Below are 23,844 nucleotides of genomic sequence, written 5' to 3' on the forward strand. Positions count from 1 at the left end.
TTTTAGGCCTTAACTCTTCATATACAGGCAATACCGTGATTTAGCAGGCTGGAAATGAGGTACATCAAACAGTTTTGTGGCAGACTAGCAGAGGAAGAACAAGTTGAAGTAATGGAGTACTAATAAATCTCTGGAGGTAGGACTAATCTACCTCAGCTATTCCAAAATTTAGCTGGCATATAAACCTCTTACTTACAGGAGCACTAAACTTGCCAGTCTTCATAAATGAAATTAAGTATTTACTCTTCAATGGAGCCATTTTTCTGTTGGGGCCTTCATAGCATCCTTGGCTGCAGTCTCTCAGATCCGGGAAATAATGGGCTGTTAAAAAACAGTGTTGTTTTCCTTCTCTTTACACACAGCAGCTTTTAAATTCACTATTAGAAAGACTAAATCAAGAAGAAAATTAACAGCCAGATGGCTGCAAAGTTCAGTACCACCATGCTGCTGTGCTTTATCAGGTCACTGGAGAAGCAGAAAAGGTAACTGAGCATATCTCCACCATGTGATACAGATTAACAAGTTCACCCAGCCTCAGTGAGTGCAAACAAAGGGGTGAACCACACGGAGTAAGGGGTGGTGGTGGCCTCATGTTTCCTGCACATAGTTCCATATTTGCAAATGCAAGCAAGCTAGCAAAAACATTTAATAACAAGATATTTATACAGGGAGGTTAACACAGAAGCTTGGTATCATTCTTCCATCATGAGGAAGCCTTGGGAAAGATTACCTGTCTACATTTCTGACTTGCCTGAACTGCCTTCTCTCACATCACATCCCCCAGATTTTAAAGCACTAATTAGATATGAAATTTGAACAGAAGAGATGGATTCTGAGTAATTTCCCCTCACCACTACTATGCTCTGCTTTGTCTGGGATAAGTCATTCAGACTTGAGTAAAGGGTTACCTAACTGCCACCTTACAATTGCCCTTTTATCCTATCCGGTGAATTCAGAGCACCATGAATTTAGATGCATTGCTGTGCCACTTTCAGATGGGAAAGGTATTCCTCACTACAGAAGCTCCACTATAAAATACTAGCATGGATCAAGTGGACTGACACAAAATGTGACTTGTACAGATGGCACATAACCCTATTGAAAATGAAAAGACTGATGAGCTCCACTTATTCCTGATGATATGTTTTTCTAGCGGATGGCAACAGTATCACAAGAGGATGAAAACACAATAGGCACCACTATCTGTCTAGAACATGCTTAGGCTGGGTCTGTGACTGAAGATGTTATTCTGCCACTCTCCTGGAAACGCACACTCCCTACCACTCTCTAGAAGCGCAAGGGTTAAATCAGGACCAGTAGTTCAGCCCTGCACCCTGTAATGCCTTCTTTGAAAAGCCGCTCACAGTTTATAGGGAAAGAGTGAGAGTGCAGCTGCTCTACCAGCCAACATTTGGTTCCTATTACAGTGAATAAACGTCCCCCTCCCCCCCTTTTCTTCTTTTTCCCCTCTTTTATATTAAAAGTCCATCAAACACATTTTTTTCTCCTTAATATTTTTCCATTAAGTTTCCTCCTGCGTAGGCTTTCCCAGAGTGCTGCGCTCCTCGCTAGATGTGCCCAAGCAGCAGCTGCAAGATCCCACTGGAATAACAGAATGGGGAATGAAGGGAGCAGCTCACGCCTCTCATTTAAGTCTCAAGAGACAAATGAAAACTTAGAATTGAGCTACACTGGTGAAATCTAGAGTGCTTGAGAAGAATAAACAAACAAAAAACAGACTATTGAGTTTGGTAGGATTAGGATTCAGATGTGAGAGAGCACTCGAAGTGCTCTGCTCCTGCTCAAGACTATAAATACCCTGCAGAGCTAAATGACCCTGTCTCTGTCAGCCTCCCAAAAGATGCAGGACAAGACAGCATTACACCACAAGGCTTCAAGGGTTCCTCCCGAATTGTGCTATCCAAGTTTCATACCTCTTGAGGCCCAATTGATTTTTGAGTTGTGTCATATGGAGTAGAGATGTCACATTCTCCCAACTTCAGGAGATCTGTCATCTAAATTCTAAGAAGACAAAACTAAGCAACAGCATATGCCTCCAAATTCTACAAAATTTGCTCTGAAGTTCATGAAAGCAATCAGACTTGCTAGACATCCAGTACACTTATCATCTTGTTGCAATAAATGATGACCCTCTGATCAGTGTCTTTTAGAGAAGCCTTTATAAATTTTGATGGCTTAGAAAGTCTGTTTATGGGGGACAAAGCAGGCTGAAGTATTGAGTTCCTGACATCATGCCTATAAACCTCAAGGCCTTAAAAATCATGGCCAGATAAGAGAACTTCACATGAGAAGCAACGCTTCTACATTCAGAATTTGCGTACCTAGAAGGAAGGCCTGAATCTGCTCTGCACTTCAAGTTTAAAGATGTGCAACTTCAACTAACCAGGAGCTGTCATCATCCAAGGCCTACCTGGGTAACAGCAATATTAGGAGGAATGGTTTGGTGAAATGAGAGTACTGCAGTGGCAACAGGAAAGCACATCTGGTGCTACCAGTGAGCAACACAGCTAGAGTTGTATAACATCTGTCTGCTGAAACACAAACAAGTAAGAAAAAATGCAAAACATGAACTAAAGGTCACTCCTCCGGGTCCTTGCTGTGATGCTCTAAGCTTGTAGTTAACAGTCTCCTGGTTTTGGATAACTCCCCAAGCATTGATACATCAGCAAAGAAAAAGTTTGCAAAAGATCCTTCTTTCCTTAAAAACCTAAAAATGTATCAATCTAGCTCCAACTTCACTGTAATGAAGCTAAAGGGGCTGCCCACTAAAAAGACAGACATACACAGTCCCCTAAGCCTGATGGACCTTACATGCCCACCCAAGAAGCATCACTACCATTTTCCTCCATGTTATAATTCTGATTACTTATGAAGTTTTCTGGTCTTCTCATCCTTCAGATGAATGTAAAGTAACAAGGTATGGTAACAAACAGACTGCATTTGAGTGACCTCCAAAAGGTCAGAGAGTTAAGAGAGTATGTATTTATTTGCCCTCACCTTCCGTACAAAGACAAATTCACCTGCTGGGGCTCCTCAAACAGTAGGGTGGAGAGAAAGTAGGATGTGGCAACTGTGTTAGCACACAGGTTTTTTTTTGTAATCATGTTGTTATAGACTTAAAATGTAGCTGGGGAGTGGTGGTGAAATATGTTCAAAGCCAGAATCAAAGACACAGTAATACTATGGGTTATTACTAGTGCAGAACTTGACCTAATGACTATATACATTGCATAGACATGGCTAGCTTATCACACATTGCTTAATTCTGAAAAAAAGATCACCAATACAGAGTCTACAGATATATACTACATATAAACGCCAAAACACAAACTTTAAGCCATCGCAAGAACAGCAGAACACATTGGTACCAGAGCAATCCCAGGGTTGTGGTGCTAAGCTTTTCTGGAATCCCTGCAAGTCTAATTCACATATAATACTGTACTTGTACATATAATACTGTACTATTTTTCATCCAATATCCTTAGAGGTAATGGAAGTTTCCTGGAAGTGCATATTTTAACCAAGACAAAACAAATTCCTACTCATGTTCTTCTCAAGCTAAAACTGACAGAAGTTCTCCAAGTCTGTAGAGCTCCTTCTAAGAATCCTCCTAACACCCTACTTGCACAAAACATAACAAAACACACTTTTTAGTAGAGAAAAATACCTTAAAAACTTGCAAGGTATCTTTCAAAAAACCTTGACACATTTTGGTGACAGACAAAGTGCAACCTTAAAGAAAATATATTAACAGAATATCACTTTCACTTGAGTGACGCGCTATCTACTCCTAATGCTGAAAGAGAAAGCATTTGTATGAAACCTATAGCCAATATTGGAACAACAACAAAAATCACTGCATCTCTCCCACCAAAGCTTCCATGCATCTGTCCACCACTATTACCACCAGAAACTAGTATCAACATACCAGAACTGGACTATAAAGATCTGCAATAAATGAGTTGAAAAGCCTCTACTTTTATAAAGCCTCACCTGAAAAAGCAAGCTATTCAAGTACTGCAGAGCAAGAATCTCTCCATTTTTGGCACTTTGTCCTCCAGTGATTAATACCACAGAAGCACATTCCCTTGCCAGAAAAGACTATTCCAGTTTATGACAATTCTGGCCTCCCTATCGTTCCTTTTTTGTTTTAAGCTGTACAGAATAAAATCCCAACTCCATTCCCAGTGCTTTTCCATAAATTCCCATCTCCTACTGGGATCTACCTACCTCTTCATCTGCAGAAAAGAATAGAACTCAAGAACAGACTATAGGATCACCAGTAACCCAGTGTTTCCACAGGAAAATTCACAGAGGAGTTCACATCATCATAAAGGAGTTCAATATTCACTGTAAATAAACTGAAATAAGACGCCTCCTTTCTGGCAGAAAGAATTGGGCAAGCAAAGGGGAAGCTCCTAGCTAACTACCTCCAGCAGCTACTGCACTGAATGGTGCCCATTCCTGCTTTGACGGGAATATTTAGCCCCCCACATTTCTCTGGGTTTTGCTTTCCTTACTGGAAAGATGATCCAGTCTCATCATTTTGAGAAAGGAGCTCTGGGGCATCACAGACATAAATTTCTGCCTACTGCACGTAGCCACTACAGAACAAAACTGTATTCAAATTATTACAATTACTTTGGGAGGAATCATTGTCCTGATTTTGGCTGAAACAATTAAAACAAAAAAGCAGTAATTTGATGAGCAAAGAAAACTGAAGTGAATAAATTTGTTACTCTAATGGGCCAAAGCAAACGCAAGGTGCTTTGCTGATATGTGGCATGAAGCACTCTAACCCAAAGGGTACAATAAAGCAACTCTATTGCTAATATCCACACTCTTGGCTTAATTAATTTTATTCCCCATTTTCTCCATTCTGGCACGTGTAAAGAAGAATGTAACGTATGAAGGCTGGGGGCAGAAGTGCAGCACGAGCTGAGGCAGCATACCTGGCAGCTGCTAAAACAAAACTTCAAAGTCTCAGCTCTCTTTGAAAACCCATCAGGCAAGAACCACTCCTCCCCTTTAGCTTCTTTAGGAGCTGGTACACTTAACCACTTCAGCATGTTTGGCAGTTCTTTAGCCATTTCCAAAGCAGGTGCTGGAGCGGAAAATTGTGGGAGAGCCCCAAAACACTCAGTTGCCTCCCTCTTTCCTTAGCTGGCAGCAGTGCACATGCTGACCAAGCAGGCCAGCTGATGGACCACAGCTATGCACAGTGAATAGGGAATTTGTGATTATACCACTGAAAGAACAAGAAAAAGCTTAGGCTTACCTAGGTCAACAATATTTTTCCCCAGGAAACTACTAAATCTGATGACAGACAAAATCTGTCATTAAAAGAGAGTAAAAGGATGCTCAGATAGTTACTGTACAGCACAAAGAACTGGCATGATCTAAAAGGCTGTTCCCAGACTTAGGATTTGTTGAAAGATCCCTCTCTGTTAGACCCAGGCTGCTAAGATGCTCAATTCGCACAAAAACTTCTTTAGATGACCAAGAGCTTGAATTCTTATACATGAAAACTCTGCCTTTGCATCTAGCACAGGCTCGGGGTTGAAGGATAAGTTCGTGTTTAATTTGCAGCATCCCAAAGTAGAACATTTTAGATTCAGTCCGTTTGAACAGGCACACCTATTTGTGATGCATCCTCCTTCAGTATAGTCAAAAGAGTGTAGGATACGTTTGTGCTAGCTCTGCTGGTCATCCCAACTGAACACAGTGACCACGCTTTCCCCTCAGGGGTTTGAGAAAGATAGAAGAGGATGGTGCTGTTCTCTTGCAGATGCAACTTTGCTCAGCTTCCTTGATGCCTGATTTGGGGTAAGCCTTTCAATTGCTTCTGGACTGTATATGAGCGCTGAATATTTTAAATGACAGTGGAAACCAAAAGCTAAAAGCAGGTATCTACAGAGAAACGCAATAGCTTTCATAGGAATTTGTGGTTAAAGTTGAAAAAAAGTTATGCAATCCTATATTTCAGTCCAACCCAATCCCTTCTTCTGGAGCCAAAATGGAATTGTTTCCTACAGTATACAGAGAAAACTTTATAATTAGTCAGAAGCTCCCAGACTTGGGAACACAGATGGGAACCATGGAATCAGTACTTCAGGAATTTCACCATGTGATTGCATGCAATGCTAAGCACGAACACATCAAAGATGCAGCTGCAGATGCTAAACCCTTATAAGGACAGACTAAAATATCCCAGCCACTTAGTGGAATAATGTCCTTTCAAGAGTCCCTTCCTAGCATAGATAAGGCACACCAGGAGAGGTCCATGACAACTGTCGAATGTCCAAACAAGAAGACAGTAAGCAACCTCTCCATTGCACAAAGGGGAATAATGGACATCAGATGAAAGTTGGACCTAAATCACAAGAGTAAGCGTTACGTGGTTTTGCTACCTACAAACACATCACAACTTTAAAGATAACAATATTTATAGTCTCATCTTCAGGTTCTGCAATGCCTTAAGAGATCATAATACACTTATAAGGAATTTATTCTGTTTAGAAAACATCTGTAAAGAAAATTGCTGCACTACATTAATAATTTTGTGCCATATGACACATAATGATGTAGAAATCTGTGCATAACGTTACTTCACTTTCATGTTTCATACATTCATTTTTCATAGAATGGTTTGGGTTGAAATAAATAGTTCCAACTCCATAACTAAATGGTTCAAATCACACTAGCATAATCAGCAGGGAAGTGGAATTTCACACAGAAACGAGGTGACTCAGACCTTCAGAGAAAAAAAAAAACAGTTTATGCAAAACCAAAATCCTGAACAGAATGACAAAATATTTTTTAAACATCTAAAAATGGATGGAATTCAAATGTCCCGAAATATACCAAATCAGCCCAACTACTCAAACGAGGCCTCACAGAGAATCAGCTCTAACTTCCTTGATATTTTGGTAAGACATTATGAAAACAGAAGCCTACGGGTACCACTGTCAGTAGGACAAAAGTCTCACTCTCTTGGAGAACATTTTGGAGTTACCAAATGCAGTTTTTTTCTAATAGAGAGATGCGTTTTTCAGTGCACCTACCTTAAGAACAAAGTCCCTGAAGAAATGTTTCGGGGGTTCTTGGAGAGCTTCAAGAGCCTGCACTCACTATTTTCCCCATTTGACTTCTTCCCAATGACTGAGCTGTGTTCTCTTTGTCGTGCCGATTGCTTAAGTTGGACAGCCTTTAAGTGCTGCTTTAAGTATCAGCCAGCTGAAGGTATTTATGGAAAAACCAAAAACTTAAGCATCATGAGTCTGCTAAAGAATCTTTAATCCAAGTATCTGTTAGTGGAGCTGAGTCCAGAAATATGTTCAATAAAAACACACTTTCTAGCAAAGAAATTACTTCAAGCTTTTTGTAACACCACAATTTCAGGTTTTAAGGGAAACATAATGGGAATTAGATGTCATAAAACAGCAAGCAGTATCTTGTCTTTAATGAGTACTGTTAAGTCCTTACTTGAAAATCAGAGTTATTGTTTGTGTCAGAAGACATAAATCCTAGATACTTATTAATACCACAAAGGACCAACATGGATGTCTAACCTGACCTTCTGACTAATACAAAGTATATTGAAAAGGAAACAACAACTCTCTGGTCATCAGCACTCTCACTATAAACAAAAGAAAGAAAGAAAGAAACAGATGGTCCTTGGACCTCCAGACTTGAAGTTTCTTCTATATAATCTTCTTAGACTAACTTTTTAGTTAGGTCCCACATGACATACAACAGATAGAAGAGGCCATGGAAGACATTTACTAAGCCAGATAACAATATAAAATTCAGGCATAGAAGCCATGTAACAACATAGATACCAGTAGCTAGAAACATAAACAGCATCTTTGATAAGGCTCTCTCACTTTGAGACTCCTTTTACTAAAGGCTGTTGTTCCAGGGCTGGTTTTCAGTAGACTTGGATCAGTCAGGTTGCTTTGGCCTCTCCCAACCTGGTTTGCTTGTGGACAGTAAGGACAATAATTGGATGAGAAATGCTAATGAAAGCTCAATGAGCGCAATGGGAGAGCGTCTGAAAACCGGTAACTTTAAACATTAGCTGTTGGTTGTTTTATTTACTTATTTTTAAGGAGGATATTCATCTTCAACTATCATTGCAGAATGAACCTCTCAGAACAACTACTCATGATGAAGGATCCTGGATACATCAGTACTTCCATACAAGACTTAATTTAGCCTACTGCTGTAGAGCCCACCTTTGCCAGAACACTTAAAAACATTTGTAACCAGCTCTGGTTCTGGACAGCACAATGTCCAGCCCTTCTGATTCACTGAAATGCATTCTGTCTTCTTATCAATCAAGTCCTCTTATCTAGAGTATTTTGGCCAAACTGCTAAACTGCTCCCTGGCTGGCAGTATACAGCATTAGGTAAAGAGTAAGAAAACACCACCAGATCACCAATGCTACTCAATCACGCTATACGCTAAACAAAAAGGCCTGGCATTCAACAGGGGAGTTCTGGTTGCCCTCTCCACTTCAGATCACACAACGTATGCACACTTCAAAAACCTAAGAGCTAGCAAGGAGGATCTTCAAACAAAGCCGTCACCACATACACATGGAAGTTGAAATACTTTCCAACTTTCTAATGCTTTTTTTCAACCTCCTCCTTTTACAGAAGAGGTGCTTTTTTGTTAAATGTTGGAGCCCTGCACAGCTCACAAACAGCTGCTGATTGATACCTGCAGCCCAGAGAAGCCCTTGAGAATAACAGGCTGTCACAGAGCCAACAACACAGAATTCACCAACTCCTGTGTCAGCTACAAAACCTCCCCATTCTGAAAGGAAGGGAAAATTAGGTAACAAAGTAGAACCTTCATAGGAAAGGCTGACTTAAAACTTTCAGGGACAGGAAAGGGGTTTCTCTCCACTCCTGAAGCTAATTCCTGTTATATCACAGGACAACACACCAAAAAGCATGGTGTTCATCCTGAACAAGTCAAGCCAAAGCATGACTTTGACTTGGATGGAAAATGTGAACACATACTGGTGGTGGAAACTTCACTGTACAAGGGAAGGTATCCCCTAAACGAAGCCTAACGGGAAGAAGGAAAAGCCTTTGGCCTCTTTTGCTACCTTCTGCTTTGGCATTCTTACTTGGTCACTGAAACCCTTGATTTATCTGAGCTTGATTTCAGTCTCTTTGGTTACTGAATTCAGGGAGTTGTCCAGGGACCTTCCCACAGGAGGGCTGCCTTCTGGAAAGGCTTTCCATACAGATCTCTGATCATGCACTGCTCCCAGCATCTGACAGGCTTACTGAGAAAGAGAAATTGAGTTAGGATTATCTTGCTTTCTCAGCTGCAGAACATGGTGTCTCCAACACAGAGACACCTTTCAATGTCTTTGCTCTTAGCAGTAACCAGACTTTCTAGTACTAAGACATCTGTTCTTTCTCTCTACACAAATCCATTTCTTTTACACCAGAGGGTACAGTGCAAACTCAAATCTCCCAAAATATTCACTATGAGTTCAGCTTCGGGACAGCCCTGGAAAGCACAGGGCAAATGAAGGAAAGGTTGCTAAACTGTCTTGTCCATTACAAGAATAGCTTAAAAGGGACTTTCCATTGTTACAAAGCAGCAGTTTGCTGTGCGTCCAGCAGGGCGGATACAGAGCAAGTCACTCTGAGGCTTCAGGTGCCTCACTGTGACCCACAGGAGCAGCACAGTTCAAAGATGGGCCCATTCAATCCCTCTGTTCTTAAGTCAGATGGACCTGCCTTAACATCAGCGCCAAAAAGAACACTCTCCTGGGAAGCTTCCCAGTGCCCTTCTTAGCCGCACAACTGTGAAATAAAGCTCAGCTTTCATTTCCATCTCACTACCCACAAAGCCAAGCAATGGACAAAACTTGAGGTCCCTGCGTGGGAATGAGCCAGGAATGGATAAAAATATTGTTAAAAAATCAGGAAAGGGGAGAAACCAGACATTCGTGGGATTCCCTGACAGCTCCGTGCAGAAGGAAGGGTTGGGCTGGAAAAAACAGGGCCCCAGGTTCCTGCCAAACTGTCTGAGGCCTGTCCTTTCCAAATAGCTCAAGGAAACAGCCAAGGCTCCTTTGTAACCCTTTCAGAACTCCTCTAGAGAGAAAGGCTGTTTTAGGCAGAGCAGCTCCTGCAGAGCACCAGGCTGCTGGGGTATCCTCCTTCCTAGAAAGCTGAAAGCAGCAGTTGATCTCCCCACCAAAAACTACTCAAGTGAGAGCAATGGCCACGTTAACCCTCTGCTCACCACTCTGCAAAGCAATTTTTAAAATGGTGAATGGGAGATTTAACTAAATACTGAGAAAAAGAAAGAGATCTGCAGATTGCTTTACAATATAAAACACATAGAACCTCTACAGAATATTCCAAAGATCTAAGATTAGGGATGGCGGGGGGAGAGAGGGTATGAGACAAGATCCTAGAAGATTTAAGCTAGGTCTATACTAAATTAAATGCTTGTTAGAACCAAGAACCGAATGTAGCCTTTGTCACAGCCAACACAATCTATTAATAAGAGCAAAAAGCCAGAAGAGAGTTCATTGGTGAGGAATTAAAGAAGTGTACCAGCATGAACTGCCTATACCTGTTGCTCAGTGTTGCATTAACTAAAACAGTCAAAGAAAAACAACCATATATTAATGAAAACTCAATGTTTAGCATGGTCAGAAGCCAGCAAGGTATAAGCATATGCAAGTTATGAGTTAGACAATAAGTTAAAAATGACAACATCGCATAAAATCAGCATTTCACTCCTACTTGATGTACTGCTTTCAAGTCCTGTCATCTGAATAAAGACAGCCAGCCCATTACTTGAGGGCTGGAAGACTTCCACTCAGAACTTGAAAAAGAATGGGTCTGTTTAGTTCCGGAAAGACAAGTAAGGAAGGAGACGGTAGAAACATACAGAACAAATAGTGCAGAAAATAAAGCAAGGACTTCTGTCTGCCTTGACATATTAAGGGGACAGAGACTACTGGCAAATTTGAAAACAATTAAAAAAGGGAAACTTCTGCATAATACAAAATTCACTTGTGGAACTCACTGCTACAGCTCACGAATGAGACTACAACCTTTCCAGACAGTAAAATATGATTAATGACAACACCCACAGCTAGACTACCTATGAAGAACAGAAAACATGGTGAGAACTACAAGTCAGCTGTTAGCAGTTGGAGGGCAAAGGCAAGCTTTCCCCAGAGACAGGAAATTTATTTGATGCCAATCAAAAAGTTCTGCACTTTCACTGAAGATATTAGTGGTAGTTACTCCAAAAGACAAGACAGGTGAAGTATAAAGATTAGCAGCCTGATCCAGGATGGCAAATCCTATGTTTACATTGGAGAAAGGTCAGTAAGGGAAGGCAGCTGAAAAGAAAGAATCAACAACTATGATGCTGTATTATCTTTAGGGAAGGTATGAAAACCCTGTTACTGCCCTGCACCTACCAACACAGGCTGCTTGGTGGGGATAATGGGAAAGATCTTCATACCTTCTCTGAAAGGAAGTCATGCAAGTCAGAGCCAGGTGCTGGGAGAGAAACCTGTCCTCTCACGTTACTAGGACTACTTGCAAAAAGCACAGTTGCCCAAGCTCAGCGGACCCTCGGAGGTAACACAGATGCTGTGCTCTTCACTCAGATGGAACCAGCCTAAGGATTCCCCCAGACTGCAGCTGCAAGCTGTGCACCAGTCTTATGCCCAGCTCTTATGCCCAGCTCTGCCTTGATCCAAGGCCTCAGCTCTCACCTCCAGCTCCCAGACCCAGCACTGGCTCCTGCACTCTCCCCGCACTCAACCCAAACCCCCTTCGCCTCTGGAAAGGGTCCTGCGATTAATCTCACTTATTACCTTGGAAAAGTAACAGCTCAGCGGCTGCCAGCCAAGTCGACTCAACAGTGTCTGGGGAGCCGAGGCTGCAGGGCCAGGCCTCAAACTGTCTGGGCAAGTCACGAGCTTTCCGCCTTTCCTCTCCCAGAGGCTCCAAGCAGACAGAGCCAAGACCTGGCTGTGGGAAGCAGGGATCCTTCGAGGCAGTGCCAGCCTGCGGTGCTGAGGCTCAGGGCAATTTCCAAGCAGGATAAAAGTAATTGAACCTGCCATCACACATTTCTTCAGCGTGACCAAAATACATAAGAAGTAATACAAGGCAAGGTGTGTATTTCTGAAGGTGTAGTCAGACAGTTCGCCTCCAAAGTTAACAAGTTGTCACCAGAGACCCTGGGAAATGCTTAAAGACAAAGGTTAGAGGTTACCAGGACGAGGGAAGGTTGCTCCATGCACTAATATGTGGGAATGAAAAAAGAATGTGTACAAGCTAGAGACAAAGAGAGCTGAAAGAACGTACAGCTACCCATGCAGAATTTCTGTTTTTCACCCTCCCTCCTCTAATTTCTTCTGAATATTGTAATGCTACATCAACCCCCAGAATAAGGGCTCCCAGAACTACTGTTTCTCAAGGGCCATAAGTGAATACAGTGTGACAGAGCTGCCCAGGGCATCCAGATGGGGTCACAGAATAATATATCACTACGCTCATTCTCACTCTCCCACCAAAATAATGAAATTGAATTAATTTCGGCATATAAGAGAGGCCTGCCACAGGAAGAAAATCCAGGCAACAGGAATCAGCCTTGCGTATGTTCTGATGCCAATAGCCCCTCTTACTAAAAAGGGACTTTTCTATACAAGCCTTCCCAAACACAGCACTCATCTCTGCAAGCAGCCTGATAAAAGGGCACTATGAGCTGGAGGCCCTCCCAGCGGTTTAACAACTGAAGGGAATCGGCATCAGAATGACCTGTGTGAGATTTGCCTCATTATGAGGACCTCCGCTCCTCATCAAGGACAGCACTCTGCTGTTGTTAGGTATTACAAGGGACCTCTTTACTCCAGAAAGGAAAGAAAAAGACCATATAAGCATGAAGCCCGCAGAAAAGCGGTATAGTGCAGACAGACTGAGCTCATAATCAGACATTTCCTCACAGAGAGAAAAGAGAAGGGACAAACAGTATGAGAAGAAAGGAACAGAGAAGGCACTGCTGGCACAGGACTGGTCTTGTTTGTGTTCCGCTGCTGCTGCTCTGGCACTTCTGTGCTGCTTAGCTAGGGAGGTGTTAAGGTCACTGCAGTGTTTCCTGAAACTGAAGGTCTGTTGTGGCTGTCAGTGTCTGCTGCTTTCTCTCTTAATTTCCTCCAGAGGCATCAGTGCAGTACAGTCTCTTCAAAGTCAGCCTGCGCCCAGCTGCTATGCAAACAAACAGGCTCCAGCCACTTGGCAAGTGGAGCACAGGACAGAGGATGGACAGTCTCTACCTGTCCAAAGACTGCAGGGAGCTTGAAACATGCAATTTGGAAGACAGGAAAGTTACCACTTACCCTTGAGATGCAGAACTACAAGGCAATACATATCATGCAACAGAGAGAAACAGATCTATTCTTATAAAAAATTAGCATTAGCTGCCAAGATTTGTATTAATCTCTCAACTCTGCCTCTAGCTACAAGCCCATACGTAGTGAGTTATTTTCCAGGGCACATAACTACAACAGCCATCCTGTGCCTGCCATGCTAAGCCCTCCTAAACCACAAGTCTTTCAAAATGATGACAGTCTCACTAACTTCTCACCTTCTAGCATTCTGAGAACCACCTTGCTCATTATTAAGCCTTTTGTTCTAGCACAGCTCTCTTCATAGCTCTTGACATCCCATCTAGTCAGGTCCTTGTTAGATTTCATGTTTTCCTTCTCTATCTTGAAAAATTTAAATGAAAACTGAGAAAGCAGCGAGGTTACTCTCACCGCTACATCAAATGTAATAAACTGTCCCTTTGACACACGGAATCAAGACTGCTGAACAACAATTAGCTTGTGATAGTTGCCTGGAGGCTTTCTGGCAAGATTCAAAGTTTCAGTGGAAATGGAGCAGCCACTTACATCAGCAGAGAGCAAACTCCTGAGGAGTCTCAGAGACTCTTCCATATCCTCACAAGCCCAAGGAAAATATACTCAGTATGATCAGAGCAGAAGTTCTGAAACTGTATTATGTACAGCTCTAGTAGTAATGAACCAACCATGAAGCAGAAGTAGGTCCTAGGTAGGGAATCCACTATCCATCTAAGGATAACAAAGGCCAGGCGATTAACACGAGGCTTCTGCTTTCAGAGATTGCATATGCAGTATGAAAGGCTGTCTGGGGATGTAGCACTTGGGGTCCTAGTTTGTGTGGTGAAGTGTGCAAAGCCAAATACACCATTATTTTTGTCTAAAACATTCAGGACACAAATAAGTACATCTCTGCTATTAGAAGAGGCACATGAAGATGTGATTTTAAGAAGTACTGGATTTACCATGCCCGTAATGTTGATTTGCACATGAGGAGTAAAATACATGCAGCGCAACCCATAAGCACTTATGTGAATGCTCTAAGTATACTGTGGATATGCAACATATCTAATCCTTCTAGAATACTTTAGATTCACTACATATCAGATACTTATAGAACTTTTAGACCTGAGCTAGACAGTTTGGGGTTCCTGAAAGCCTAGGATGCCAGATATCTGGGTGGAATCTTCTAGTTTCTCAACCCATTCAAGACTTCCAGGCAAGAAATAAAACAGAACTACAAAAAGAATAACCTGTATTGGAACCTGGGCACATCGCAGGTATATGCATACAACCCACAATGCCCTAAGCTGTTCCTACCACTAAGAATGACAGAACAACTTAAACACAGAAACCCCTAGATAAGAAAATTGAAAAACATTGTTTTCAACATTTAACCCAGATTAGAGAGCTTGCCAACAGAACATCATTTCTTGATGAGCCTGAGCACCTTGGCTAAGAAATGAGCCAAGAAGTATTTTGGGTATGTTAAACAATGAGAAGAACAGAATCCTTTGTTTCTGAATTTAATAGCAGTCAGAATCTAAACTGTCTGGTATAATTTGGACTGCCATCTTAGCTTCTGACTGATGACAGAGAAGCTTGCTTGCCTGACTCCCTCAACCAAGTTAGATAAATACGTCAAAAGATACAAGGAAAAAATATGCAGAGCTAGGTTGGTTGTGTCTTTAGTTTTGAGAAAGCTGTCCTGAGAGACCAAGGAGCTAATGAAACAAAGGTCTGGAAAAATACTGACCACGTATCACTGCTGAATGCTTGCCAACACACTGCCTGTACGAGTTCTAAAAGATGAACCTGTGCAAGGATGGCTGAATCCAAGCTGCCCACGGAAAACACAGAAATCTGTACTAATTAGAAAGATTCTCTCTCATTAGCCCAGGTCTTGGAGATTAAGTGATCTGCAAAGCCCAGACAACACTTTGAGAACAGTTTCAAAAACAAGTGAGATAGCAGTGCAGATTCCAGTGCCAGAAGCTCCTAGGAAAGCCTACCACCCCTATTATTAGTGATCATGCAACTATTTGCCAACACTACTCAGAAATTAGTTTAGGTTCTGAACAATAAATTTTGTTCTCTTAAACACTATTTTCTACCTTTATTGTGCAACTAAGAACTTCGGGAGCTGACTATTGCCACATTTCTAGTAAGGTCTTAAATTCAACGTCAGGAAACCAGTTCCAGTGGATAATAAGAAATCACTTTCATTTTTGTTGCTCTTAGGTTACATTATTAACATTATGATAAAATCACATGCAGCGATCTTAAATACTTTCCTTATAAAGTGCATAACTAAAGTGTTCACATGGCTAAAACAGAATGTGAATAAGTAACATTCCTTCCTGACAGAGAGAAAAGCTGAGACAGACTGGAATAAGACCTTCAGGACTATGGTTAAAGAAGGAGGGAACAGGTTTGGCAGAGATGCAAAGAGCTATAGAGGATAATATAGGCCAGGCTGCAGCAAACATGGCAAAGGGCCTCTGATAGCCATGTTACAGACATCAAAAGTGAACTCCTATGCAACTTGGAACATTGCACCTCTTATACTTTCTTCATCTCAGTCTGACTGGGAACAGAGACAAAGCTTATGGGAAGAAGTAACTTTAAAAAAAAAAGGACAGTGCTATAGATTTATAAAATAACATTTTAACATATCCTGAGTTGCTCAGAATACTGAGACAGAGAACAACTCAAGATTGCCTTTGTCTTTTGGCAAGCTGACTATTAATTTGGCAACTCTTCTATACAGGCAACATTCAACCCAAAAATAAAAAATAAAAAAAATGGAGAACTAATGCTCAGAGAAATTGAGAAAAATCAGCAGGGTGAGCAGGAATTACTGAGGAGAAAAATGTATTCATAAGAGCCTGAATCTCATAGCTCACGAGTGTCACAATAAAATTTTCAAGTAAAACTCAGAAGCAGCAAGATGGCTCTGCAAAAACTGTAGTGACTGAGTTTCAGAGGCAGATGTTTGAACTGGAGCCAAACGCAAGCCAGATAAGAGACCCATTGACAAAACATTTCCATCCTTGCTAAATTCTACAACTGCTAGACAAGAACCCTCAATGGAAGAAAACAGGAAGCTTTTCTTCACATAGTCATCCAGTACTGAGCACAGGCTGACACTCATTAGGTGACCCTCTGTGAACTGCTGAGCTCCAGTGTAACAGACCAAGTAGCAAATAAGTAATATGAAATACAAGATAGCTATTTCAATATACCATGACCTTGATAGTCCTTTTGGAATTTGTTCATTAAAAGAAAGTTTGCAGCCCAAGTAATCCATCAATGTCTCAAAATATTTGTTCCCCATTTTTATGTACAACTTTAATTTCCAGTATTCTGGCCATTTTAGGCAAGCAGCCATGAAAAAAAAATCATTCAGCAAAGGGTCTTATGGTGTCTTTCTGTCTCTTGGTTTGAGAATAATAAGGATGACTCAAGTACTGAAAGACCAAATGTTTCATAAGAAGTTTGATGACAGAATCTTATACCAGCTGTGGCCAGACACTTCTGAAGAACTTTTGGATCCTTGTATGAAACAGAACAATTTCTATAGGCATTAAGCTACACATGCAATGCTAGATGAGGCACAGTGCAGAGTGGAGCTCTAGACATTAAAAGCCAGGTTGTCACATTGGTAGGTAATAACATACAATAGAAATGACTTTGGAGAAAGGTGGTTACTACTATGCCTTCTGCAGAGATTCATAAATTATGACTGTAATTCTTTTCCAGCTATGTCTGAATCCACAGAGAGATGCAAGTAGAATTGAGAAGTAAACAGAAGTTCTATGACAGCCTGCACTCTGCTGCTCCCTCAAACTGTGTAGGAGGGGAAGGCAGCTTACACCTGTTGGATAGGTTCTTTATTTGGATTAGGTAATAGCTACCCTGGCTGGTCTCCAAGAGCAGAATCACCACCTCTCTTAATAACTGCAAACCCCAGGCAAATGTTGTGCTGGAACAGAAACAGGCCAGGAATTCATTTCTCACATTCCTCTTCTTTAAGCAGGATGAAAAGCAGTGACTGACGAAATAAGAAAAATTTTTCTTGAGCTTTCCAAATCCCATTCCATTCCTTCCATTGAAGAACCCATTTGGGAAAAGATGACCACCCAGGTCATATGCTTTTTGTACTGCATATCTGCCTTTCTTACCTTCCTCCATGTCTCATTCAGGGACATGTAACATTCAGGTATCAATTAGATGAATTAATATTTTCTCCTGTACATTGTTTTCTAGTCCTAAATGCATGTTGTGAAAGTCCTGCCTTGTTACTGAATTTTAAAGGACAAAAAAGCACTAGCAAATGAAGAAATCAGATGTCTCAAGCAGTTCTGAGCCTGTTTTCAGCCTACCCTTCTGCAGTAGGCTCGCCTTGCTCTTAACTTCCAAGATTTAGAATCTTTAGGGTACAGAGTGCTGCTCTTCCAAACATGGGAAGAACAACTTTTTTTTCCCTGCAGAATCACAATTCTGAGTCTCACGAGCGTATCAGCCACAAAAACAAATTCCAATGTCCAAAATTAATAAAGAGCAGAAGGAAGCCATCTGAAAAGGAAACTTAATAAAACACTACAAGGTACTGCTCTATATTTAAACAATAGAAACTTGATATTCAAAGAAAAAAAGCATGAAGATGAAGCCTTGGTGAAGATTTCTGCAGTATCAGGTAAAGGTTTGCATTCTGCGTATCTTGACACCAAAGAAGCCAAGCTTATCAAGATTAGAAAGAATTATAGAAACTGATTTTTCCCTTTTCCCTCCCTTTCCAAGTGTTCATCTATTTACTCATGCCACCATGAAACCGCTGGTACCAGAAACACAGATCAGTTTTCATGGGCCTAATTCCCAGGGTAGTGCTGAAAAGAACTAGTACTTGGACCTTAGGCCAAATCTTCTGAGCAAGAGATCAGACAAATTATCTGAGTACCACAAAACCTCCTTCAAAAACATGGGGCATCAGTTTTAACTTACCTGACTGATGAAGAGATGCATCTTCTGTCATCTGTAAGAGTGTCTGACTGAACAGAACACAGTGGCCCTTTTCTGTTGAGTGCTGATCGGTAGCTTGGCGGCACGGCTGCATTCCCCTTGCTCACAGCTCCACTTGCTAAGTTCAAGCTTGTTAGCTGCAGAGGCAATGAAAAAGACATCATTTTAAACCAAAAAAAATGAGCAAAAGATGGCACTAAGCATACTGGATAGAGTATGTACTAAGGTAAGTAAAAGCACGAAGGAGGAAAAGGACAAGAATCAGGCAAAAATCATGGGTCATATGGTAAAGGCAACTTGTTTGTATTACCCTGTTCATCTCTGGGGCAACTAAAAGGTGTGTAACCAATGACACACAGGACAACTGGAAAGAAGAAGTGAAAAAATAGTCCTGCATCTGCTCCAGATCTCAAAGGTAAGTTACCTAAGTGCAACTTAACTTCCTGTAAATGCATAAGCATAGCTTGCAAGTTCCCAATTTTGCTATTGTGTAACAATGCTCTTTTACCAGTATTTGCATGGAATTGCTCTAATTAAAACAAATATATACAAGCTACATTGCATGATGCTGCACTCACACCTACAACAGTCTTATGCAGAACCGCACAATCCACATGCTCTGATTGAACTCTAGAACATAAGCTAACATGGCAATTGGCTGCACAGGATGTTGTCACCCTTTCAGTAGTTTAGTACTATAAGGCATTTAGCCACTTCCTGAATTCAGAAAACACCTACTTTAAGTTCTGGACAGATTTATTGTAATAACACACTGTTCTTCTGCCAGTTCTCTCCTTTTACCATACTCCTTCCCAGTTCTGTCCTATCTCATTCTCCCTTTGGTCTGTGCATAATTCTTCTCATCCACTAAGTCACAGTTTCCAGGCCTTACAGTGGAGCACACTGGGCAAGCTCAGAAATGAGCAGCACTACTCACTTCATGTGGAAAAGAGCATTAGAAGTCACTTTGACCCCTCTACTTCACCCTTAAATCTAAGCCTTCTGTAGCCTTTATTATTTAGAGCCTTTTCATTGCAACAATAGAAAATATCAAATCCATCCTAGATCTTATAGTGCCAGACACCATACAAATACGTAACAATGACAGTTTGTAGCCACCAAGTTTTTATGATCTGAAAAAAAAACCAACAAAAAACAACCAAGAATAGTAATGAGGCAGACAGAGGCCAACATTGTATTTGAAACAAATAGTATATATACAATTCTTAGCTTGTCAGCAACAGCAGTCACAACTTTGTTTGTACAGACGCATGAAATTACAATGACTTTATCGAAACTTTTCTCAACATCATTCTGATAGCAAGACACATTGAGTTACCAGCTCATCCCTGCTCTATTAATGTGATATGCTTTCCTCTCGTAATATTACAACCAATATATTTTTTTTGAAAGCTGTCTTTCTAAGCAAAGCAGGTGAGCAAATAGTTTCCTGTAGGTAGAAGGGATGTTTCACACATTCCAGAGAGACAGGTGTTTAAATTACAGCAGGATTAAAGACAGGCAAGGGATTCAAAATGAGGGAGAGAACACCAGCATGATAATAAGGTCTGGCTGCAGCCAGCCCACCCAGATGGGTGTTACTTCTTATTACTGCGCCATGTGCTGAGACATTTCAGCTGCTGTAATTAGCTTGCTACAATGTTGCTTTGGTAGGTTGCTGAGGGAACTCCAACACATCTGTGCACAGCAGAGTGGCTTCATTTTCCAGTTATTAACCCTCCTGTACACCTGATGCAACAGTATCCTTAATACAGGGGCAAATACTTAGCAACAAATAAATTCTTTCGCTTAAAAAAAGATACTGCACAGTACCTGGACAAAAGCAGATACTGAAAGTTCTGCAAAGAATAGCTCATAGCTTCAAAAATAGGAGTAGAAGAAAAAAAAAATCTAATAAAAGGACTAATGTGGCTCAAAAGAAAAGATGTTACTTCATATGGATCTACACGAAGAAAGTTAGTCTTCTTAGTTTTTAATAACAAGTTTGAAGGTAAGCAATACATTTGCTTTCTTGACCATAGAGATGCATAAGCTTAAAAAATCCAGATGTCTCTGGTCTTGCTTAATCTGTAGGACCTTCCTACCCCTCAGGTAGATCGACACTTCCCCCTAACTTGGTGTCATCTGCAAACCTCCTGAGCATGCACTCAATCCCCTCATACAGATCATCAATAAAGACATTAAACAGAACGGGTCCCAGTACCAACCCCCTGGAATACACCAGTCATGACTAGTCACTGGGTGGATTTAATTCCACTCACCACCAAAATCTGGTCCTGGCCCCTCAGCCAATTCTTTACCCAGCAAAGAGTGTACCTGTCCAGGCCATAGGCTGCCAGTGTCCCAAGCATGACAGAGTGGGTGACAGTGTAAAAGGCTTTGCTAAAGTCTAGGTAGAGGTGGCTGGGACAGATCTCCTGGCTGTCCCACACATGCAATGATACCTCCAAATAAAAGAAGGAAGAATGAAAACCAGCATTCTGTTGACAAATAACCTTTTAGGAATCATAAGCAAGAGACTAAAGAGGAACTTTCACATTCTTGATCTACATTACACTATTTTTTCAACAGCTTCTCACTGTCATATTAGAGTACTTAATCTTTCCTTACATAAAATGCTTTATTCTCACTTTGATCTTGTTTCAAATAGGCCAAAGAAGCAGATATTCTGCTTTTTTTTTAAGTAGCAAATGTTAATAATAATAGTAATAAATGAACAAACAACGAAGTGCTACAGATCAGCTTTCAAGGACTCAGGAAAAGACTCCCAAAAGGTCAAGTGTTTTTTCTTATCAGTTTGCAGGAGTCAACCAGGGTGAACCAGGACACATCATTGCTTGAAACTGTTATTATGCCTCTTCTGGAAGTGTGACAATGTGGCTGAAATTTTCACTATAAACAGACTGAACAGCGGATCCTGAGTTTCACTATCACAGCGTTACAGCACTGAGCAAACAACACAGTACAAAGATGCCAACTTCACTCTCCCCAGTTGGCAGTTTCAGTATCTTTCTGCCAGAGGCAGTCATATCCTGTTGCCTATAAATGATGCGTTGAGGACAAAAGATCTACAGACTATAAGACCATTTCTTTTACTTAAAGCCACACTCACATCTTCTCTATTTCACACATCTCTTCTATTTGGGTCATTCTGATTGTTGAGAAGGAAAAGGAATCCAGGGGGTCAAAACAGATCAAGACTAGAGACAGGCCAAAAGGATGCAGTCATCATAGACTTTATAGTTTCCTCCAGAAAAACCTTCAATATGATGAAAAGTTTATAATCTGAAACTAGAAGAGACGTAACACCACAGAATTTGGGGCAAAATATACACTACCATTAAGTTTCAAGTTTGATTGGTTTAACAGATCGTTGAAAAAAAAAAAAATCCTTTATTTTAAAGAAAGACTAGACATGGATTAAGGTTAAGACATATGTCAGTTAGAAGAGCATTGGACTTATGAACAGACCAGAATCTTTAAGTTTGGTTGCCTCAGACAGGATAAAGCAACACTACGTAATAAGCTCAAAGAAGGAAGCGTGCCATTAGAAAGTTAAAGAATGTGTAAAATGTCTAACAATTTGTGAGATCTTCTCCTTTGTCTCTTGATCTGCTTTACTCTGTATGCTCAGTTTGACTTCAAGACCCACCCTCTACTTGAGTCAATCCCTAATTTCCTATTTTATTACTTATTACTTTTCATCCATCAATGCAATCTTCATATCCAAATACTCTGTAAAACAAATATTTCTTCTTTCACTATCTGGCTCACCTAGGCAATGCATTCTCACCTGCCAACCATTCCTTAGGCACATATTCCCCAAAGCCTTTGAGATCACTGAAATATTCACATCCCAGGAACAGAGGTAGGAGTTAACAACATACCATATTAAAAAAAAAAGATGTAGATCTTTGTTGCATTATGGCTGACGTACTATAATAATATAAATAGTCTTCATTAATTTGTCCCCTACCCAGTTTTCACGTTGCATTTTCTTGGCTTCACCACAGGGATCCCACACACATCTGTGATCTAGCCTAGGCCCATATGACTTAATCTAACAGAGCACCCAGGTCTTCCAGTACTACTGGAAACTCTCCATCTGCCTTACAGTTCATCTTCCTTACTGCACTGAGAGGCTGAAATCCAACAGAAAATTTCAATATGGGAAGTTGATTCTTTTCTGAAATATCAACAGAGACTCCAAACCAATCTCAAACACAGATACTTTTGCTGTCTGAGCAGTTGACATAAAATACACCTACTACAAATTCTTTGGAGAAATCACGCAGTACTAATGTTTTTGTAGGGCCGCTTTCTTGTGACCCAGGTCAGCTTGCTGACCACACCCCATTCACTAAAATAGCTTCATTTTCTGCTCAGATCTGAACTTGTAGGGGCAACCAGTCAGAGGGGAAGAACTGGGGCTAAAAGGCAGCAAAGTGTGAAATCTGTGCGTGTACCAAGGCTGATCTGGCCAAGGGCCTGTGACATTCCTTCTCTGCTTGCTGAGCTTACCAGCTTACAGGATATACATATGCATACAGAGCAGAAGCCTTCCAGTCTCCAGAAAATGTTCCAGACAAAGACCTGCCAGAGACATTCCTGGGAAACCTGACAAACTTGCAAATTCCTTTGTAGAGTCTCCAGCGTATGCATCCATTTAACAATGAAAAAAAAAACCCTATGTTCATATTGCTGCTGTGGATGGCTGAACTCCATTCTTCCTTCTCCTGAAAAAGTCAGGCTTTCATTTAGACACTGCCTCCAGGCTTCCCAGTGGTAGTGATTTTGATAATGCACATTTGCTCATCAAGGTATATTCCTTCCCATAACACTAGTAAGTACTAGCTGCTCAACCTGGCCCATTTAGTGACTCAATAGATCTGCAAATGTTGCTGCACTGGTAACTAAAGCCTCTGCTCCTATTCCCTTTGGCAACCCAGAGCAGAAGGGTTCAATTCCAGCACTGCAGAAGCCACACTTACATTTTTGCTTCATACAGCCTCTGCTGATTTCACTTGTATCATTGCTGAATCTACAAGTCAGTAGTATTAGAAGTCACTTTAATTCTTGTGTCAACAGCCTGAGGATGAGGAAAAGATGGGGCCCTTAAGGGGCTTTTCAGCAGTACAAACAGCTTTGTAGAAAAAAAGATAGACCTCAGGCTTCATCTCTTGGCCTCTTGCTCCTCTTCCTGGTTATAGACTGTCTCTTTCCTCTATGTTTCCCCTTCACTCTCAGCAGAAACAGTAAAAGTCAACTAAATGGTTATGTAAGGAAGACAAATCAGATTAAGGCTCAGATAAAGTAATCTGAGTCAAATCAGGGGACTAACGCTGAGAGTGGAGAAAAAAAAACACCACCACAC

At 41.1% G+C, this 23,844-nt stretch overlaps 1 protein-coding gene across 5 annotated transcripts in view; it reads right to left on the reverse strand.

Annotated features, from left to right (window-relative positions):
* The window catches only part of TTLL5 (tubulin tyrosine ligase like 5), a 126,725-nt gene that overhangs the window by 46,436 nt on the left and 56,445 nt on the right, over window positions 1-23,844 (reverse strand). For all 5 annotated transcript variants that reach the window (XR_011903703.1, XR_011903704.1, XM_072337823.1 and 2 more), the window contains one exon: window positions 18,432-18,586. Coding sequence is in view for 3 of the 5 variants with exons in the window: in XM_072337823.1 (XP_072193924.1) it covers window positions 18,432-18,586 (155 nt within the window). In the remaining 2 variants the exon portion in view is untranslated. The remainder of the gene's footprint in view (window positions 1-18,431; window positions 18,587-23,844) is intronic.

This window comes from Excalfactoria chinensis, chromosome 5, assembly GCF_039878825.1.
Source record: "Excalfactoria chinensis isolate bCotChi1 chromosome 5, bCotChi1.hap2, whole genome shotgun sequence".
Taxonomy (NCBI): Eukaryota; Metazoa; Chordata; class Aves; order Galliformes; family Phasianidae; genus Excalfactoria; species Excalfactoria chinensis.